This window comes from Microtus ochrogaster, chromosome 4 (genome assembly GCF_000317375.1).
Source record: "Microtus ochrogaster isolate Prairie Vole_2 chromosome 4, MicOch1.0, whole genome shotgun sequence".
NCBI classification, from domain to species: domain Eukaryota; kingdom Metazoa; phylum Chordata; class Mammalia; order Rodentia; family Cricetidae; genus Microtus; species Microtus ochrogaster.
In genome coordinates, this window is record NC_022011.1 from 42,234,247 (window position 1) to 42,240,246 (window position 6,000).

At 46.4% G+C, this 6,000-nt stretch overlaps 1 protein-coding gene across 8 annotated transcripts in view; it reads left to right on the plus strand.

Moving 5' to 3' along the window:
* Gapvd1 (GTPase activating protein and VPS9 domains 1) overlaps nucleotides 1-3,629 on the plus strand; it is an 81,036-nt gene extending 77,407 nt beyond the window's left edge. For all 8 annotated transcript variants that reach the window (XM_026777308.1, XM_005346008.3, XM_013345944.2 and 5 more), the window contains 2 exons: nucleotides 1,325-1,522; nucleotides 1,726-3,629. In XM_026777308.1, the coding sequence (XP_026633109.1) occupies nucleotides 1,325-1,522; nucleotides 1,726-1,866 (339 nt within the window). In that variant the 3' untranslated portion in view covers nucleotides 1,867-3,629. The remainder of the gene's footprint in view (nucleotides 1-1,324; nucleotides 1,523-1,725) is intronic.
* The last annotated feature ends 2,371 nt before the right edge of the window (nucleotides 3,630-6,000 follow it).

Below are 6,000 nucleotides of genomic sequence, written 5' to 3' on the forward strand. Positions count from 1 at the left end.
TCCTGAAAAAATGCTCAGGTCTGCATGGCCTCAGGACAGCTGCTCAGATGAACTCTCCTGCGCTTTCTCCTGAGGAGGCTGCAGGGTGTCAACTGCTTGAGGCTTCTGGTTGTGAAAACTTCCTTACAGTGAAGCCGGGGCATGGTGGTTCACACTTTTAATCCCAGCACTCAGGAGGCAGAGACAGGAGGATCTCTATGAGTTTAAAGCCAGCCTGGTCTACAGAGCAAGTTCCAGGACAGCCAGGGCTACACAGAGAAACCCTGTCTTGAAAAACAAAACAAACAGAAATTCCTTATAAAGAAACACAAAGTCTATGAAGTTTTACATTATCTTTGGTGTGGGTTTTTTGTGGTCTTGCTTATTTATTTATTTGTTTATATTATTTATTTGAGATAGGTTCTTTTTATTGTGGTTGTTTTTCAAGACAGGGTCTCACTATGTTGACCAGGCTGTCCTTGAACTCACAGAGATCCACTTGCTTCTGCCTCCCAAGTAGTAACAGGTTCTTTTTTTAAAAAAAAAAATATTTATTTATTTATTTATTTATTTATTTATTTATTTATTTATTTATTTATTTATACAATATTCTGTCTGTGTGTATGTCTGCAGGCCAGAATAGGGCACCAGACCTCATTACAGTTGGTTGTGAGCCACCATGTGGTTGCTGGGAATTGAACTCAGGACCTTTGGAAGAGCAGGCAATGCTCTTAACCACTGAGCCATCTCTCCAGCCCATAGTAACAGGTTCTTACGTATTCCAATCTGGCTTCAAGCCTGCTGTGTTGCTGAGGCTGGCTTTAGACTCCTGATCCTCCTGCCTTGATCCCCCAAGTGCTGGCTTCACAAGCTTCTGCCACCATCCTGAGCTTCGAGTTAGTTTTTTTCCTAGAACCGCTGCAGCAAATATTCATAATGATGTTTACATTGCCTTCTGCTGACTTGTCTGTGCTTCTGGAAAGTCTCATCCTAGTTTTGTCAGAAACACGGGACAGTTCTGAGCTCCAGGCTCTGTGTATACTGTCTCTGTCCCAATATCCAGGCTCTGTGTATGCCGTCTCTGTCCCGATGTCCAGGCTCTGTGTATACCGTCTCTGTCCCGATGTCCAGGCTCTGTGTATACCGTCTCTGTCCCGATGTCCAGGCTCTGTGTATACCGTCTCTGTCCCGATGTCCAGGCTTTGTATATACCGTCTCTGTCCCGATGTCTTGGGTGGGAGAGAAGAACAATCCCTTGTCCTCAGCTTGATGGGACAGGCACCGTGGCTGCAGTGCAGGTTGCTGTTGGATTTGTGATCTGTATGTTGTCTACCATCTGGCTTAGGTTTATCTTCGTGAGGCCCCGTGGCCATCTGCGCAGTCAGAGATCAGGACAATAAGTGCTTACAAGACTCCGCGGGACAAAGTGCAGTGCATCCTGAGGATGTGCTCCACCATCATGAACCTCCTTAGTCTGGCCAACGAGGACTCTGTCCCTGGGGCAGATGACTTTGTCCCTGTGCTGGTGTTCGTGCTGATAAAGGTGGGTCTCTTGATAGTGTCTGATAGTTCATGTGGCCTCCTGAGCAGGGTCATAGATAGGTTCAAATCCCTTGAAGGTGCTTATTTCCAAACAGTGTAGGGATCATTGTCCAGATGGTGACGTGGCATCCTGTCACAGGTGCTGAGATGGCTCTGACTGCAGCCCACGAGTAATGGGCTCTTTCTTATTTTCCACCTGTCTAGGCCAACCCGCCCTGCCTGCTGTCCACTGTGCAGTACATCAGCAGCTTCTACGCCAGCTGTCTGTCTGGAGAAGAGTCCTACTGGTGGATGCAGTTCACAGCCGCTGTGGAGTTTATTAAAACCATCGACGACAGGAAGTGACCGAGACCAGGTCCACCAAGGCATCGGACTGTTGCCAGGAAACAGATCTCTAAGACAGTGTGAAGATTGTTTTGTCTAATATGTACAGCTTCCAGACGTTTCCAGTGGCTCTTCCCAAGCAGATTAACAAGCTAACACGCTGGTTCTCTCTCCTTTCAACCTTCCTGAGTTGCGTATTTTATTTCTTGTCCCCAAGTAGAGAGTAGTACTGCAAAAGGACCATGTTTTTCCAGGTGTTTTAAAATATTTAAAAAAAGAAAGAAAGAAAGAAAGAAAGAAAGAAAGAAAGAAAGAAAGAAAGAAAGAAAGAAAGAACAGAATCTTTTAGGAAACGTCCAGATCTCCTTTCTTGGGTCCCTATTTGTCCCTTTCATTTTAGAAAGAACAGTGTGCGTCTTGTAAGACCCTGTCTCACAGCATTGGAGCAGAAGGCCAGCTGCACTGAGGGTTTCAGGAGTGTATGCTACAGCCCTTCCCATAGATACACTCTCCTGAGTCGAAAGTGAAGAAGGAAATGTAAATATAATATATATTTATATTTGATGTAATATGGGCATCTTCAGACTCTAATAAACAAGGACAGTTGCTGAGAGTAGGCTGTGACATTCCCTCTTGTGAAATGGTTTCCTTGACAAAATTTAAGCTGAGCTTAAAAGCAAAACCAGAAATATTTATTAGTGTGTAATAGTTCATTACTCTCCATGTGTGGAGTTTGCTGGGGAAGTCATGTAGGCATGTGCCACCATGGACATGTGTTGAGCCTGCATACCAGGACAGACTCTGTCATGCATTACATAGGACGAGCAGTTCATGGCCAGGTGTGCCATGCCCTTTGCCCCTACACACTTGAGTAGAAGCCACAGACAGGGTCCCTTTCAGACCCTTAATTGTCATCTGTTTTTGATGATTATTCACATTGAATGCACAGACCAGGAATTCAGTGAATGTCATTTTTTAAAACTAATTTGTATCGTCTGCTCTACTGATCCAGGTTTTACTAGTGTTAAACTATTTTGATCAGCCACACTATTCTTATGTGAAAAAAAAAATCTATTTTGGCAGGTTTCTGTGCCTTTATTGCCCTCTTCTGGAAAAAAAAAAGTGTTTCCATAGTTTGGTTTGCATTGTACATCAGCAGTTAATCAGAATGGGCTTTGGTGCCGGAGAAGCTGGCCGAGGACCCACACCAAAGCCTCAAGCACAAGTCTTGTATATAGGCCGTCACTGGCTGGTTCCACCTTGTGTGTTCCTGACCGTGGTCAGCTGTTCTGAAAAATGCCGAGATCCCACACTGTCATGTCCCTTGTTGCTGGCAGCAATGCAGGCATCTTGTAAGGGACCTGTGACACAGACACGAGGAGATGGGTAGAGAACTCGGCCACACTGTGCCAAAAGAAGCTGGGCTTTCTTCATGCTTTCACCTCTTCCAGGCCCTGAAAACCCCCAATAGGAATTTACACAGGAATGTGGGTGTGGTGTCTGCCTTTAGGGAGGGATCAAAACTAGAGCCACAAAATATACTTTCAAATGTTGGGTCAGGAAAGCCATGTTCTTCATGGGCTGTCATTGTCAACCTCGCCTTGGTGTTGGACGATCCATCCCATCATACGTACATTGCAAGCCAAGCTATGGCATGGTTCCGCGACGAGGTGGGGTCTGACATCTGCTTCAGCATTGGTTCAGTGGATGTTAAGTCAACAGAAGATTTTTGAATAGTTAAAATTCATTGTTAATGGGACTTAACTTGTAAATCAACGAGAGATTTCTCTCTCTCTCTCCTCAGAGAGATTTCTCTCTCTCTCTCCTCAGAGAGATTTCTCTCTCTCTCTCTGTGTAATGGTAGCTAAACATATTCCATGTTCTCACTGTGGAAATAAACATGAAGATGTGGATGTTGCAGCAGGGCTCTTTTCTGTGGAGCGAAGGTGGCGGGTTTGAGGTGTAGAGCCACGCTACTACCCAGGCAAGTTCTGAGGTAGAATTTGGTATTAGTAATGCCTCTGGACTTGGGAGTCAAGCAGACAACCCCCCTAAAACTCAACAGGAGCCAGTAGGACTCTAGCACCCACCATCACTGCTTTCAGTCAGACTGGAGTTCTTTTCTTCCTCCCAGATTTATTGATTTTATGTGTCTAGGTGTTTGCCTGTCTGACTGTGTACCATGTTTGTGCAGTACCCGTGGAGTCCAGAGGAGGGCACCAGGTGCCCTGGAACTGGAGTTGCAGATGGTGGCAAACTGCCTTGTGGGTGCTGGGACTGCTGCCTGCGTCCTCTGGAAGAGCAGCCAGTGTTCTTAGCTGCTGAGCTGTGGCTTCAGCCCCCATGAGAGAGTTCTTGAAGTATTGATTTCTCAATTTAGCCACTATTTACACTGGCAATGGTAGCATGTGAGAATGAAGGGCACTCCGTTTGTGTGTTCTCCTGGAAAATGGAGTCGTTGGTCCTCAGGATTCCTGCTGTGCTCGTAGCGCTTTTTCACATGAAGGCTGAAGTGTGCAAGGCACTTTGGGAAATGTTTGGACACCTGAGATTATTATATAGAATTTACAAAATTGATGACTATTAAATGTGGAGGTAGTGGCTCAGCTCCTGACAGTTCTGTAGATTAAGGGAAAGAAAAACCCGTTTATGTTTTCAGTTAACATTCTGTTTTTAGTGCAATAGAAATAGATTATAGACCATCTTTCCTTAGAAACTTAATTTTTTTTTTAATTTGACTATTTTATGTGCTTTGATGTTTGGCCTGCGTGTGTATCTGTGTGTGGATGTCGGATCCCCTGGAACAAGAGTCACAGACAGTTGTGAGCTGCCATATGGGTGCTGGGGATTGAACCCAAGTCCTCTGAAGAGCAGCCAAGGCTTTTAACTGCTGAGCTAACACTCCAGCCCCTAAACTTTTTTTAAAACTAGGAAACAGCTTGGCTTTTTCTTTCTACCTTAGGTAAAATCTTGAGCACAGTAATTAATTGCTGGTCTTGGGCGTTTGGGGTTGGAAGTAGATGCATGGTCGTCCCCTCCTGTTGTGTCCTAAGCATCTTCATTGAAATTGGACTTTGTGAACTCTCATTCCTGTATTGTTTAAGCAAAGACGCAAGTACCAGTCCAACAAGAAGGTGTGTTCCAGCCTAAGAATGGCGTTCCCCGCACCCTGAGCCAGGCACCAGCTGCAGATACTTCTGTGGAGTTGCCTCTGCACTAAATAAAGGCCAACTAGGAGTCTCGGGTGTGAAGAGGGAAGGAAGGCACGCACCCGTCAGAGGAGTTAGAGGACTGCATAGGCAGATGTATCGGAGGGGCAGAGATGTGCTGCAGGAGGGAACGGGCTGCACTCCTCCTTCATGGAGACCTACTGCTTAGTCTGTGTTTGCTGTGACTGGGGAGGCAGATTGGGAACCTTTTTTGGTTGTTTGTTTGATTTGCTTTTTCAAAACAGGGTTTTATCTCTGTTCCTTTGGAGCCTGTCCTGGAACTGCTTTGTAGACCAGACTGGCCTTGAACTCACAGAGATCCACCACCTCTGCCTCCCTAGTGCTGGGGTTAAAGGAATGCACCACCAGCACGTGGCAGGAACCGTTTTCTTGAAGTGGACTGTTGGAAATCTGAATGCCAAGTGCCTGAGAGGTGTGGCTCACACCTGTGATCATGGCCATGGAGACTGAGCAGGGCTGCAGAGCAAGTCAATAAAAACCAAAACTACTTGAGCTTTGCCAGGTTGATGTTGGTGAGTGCTCCAAGAGCAGGTGGCTGGGAGTAGCTTTTTTCTGGGGAGAACCCTTGGACAAATGGAGGTATGGCCTGCTGTGGTGGGAGGAGCAGAGCTGAGCAGAGTGGGCTTAGGGGAGGAAGGATTGCCATCTGAGCTGTGGACATGTCTGCAGACTGATGCCTGCCTCAGCCTCTGGTTCTGTGCATCACTGCTCATGAAGCTCCGCTAGCTTTCCTCCATCGAGCATCTCTGGGAGCCTGTATTCATGGGCCTGCAGTCATCCTGCCTCCCAGTCCGTCTGTGAACCCAGTGGTGTGAGCAGAGATGGTGTTCTCCTCCACTGCTCTGTGTTCTGTGTTCTTTACTGTGTGTGCTCCGTGTTCTTCACTGCATGTGCTCTGTGCTCTGTATTCCGTGTTCTTCACTGC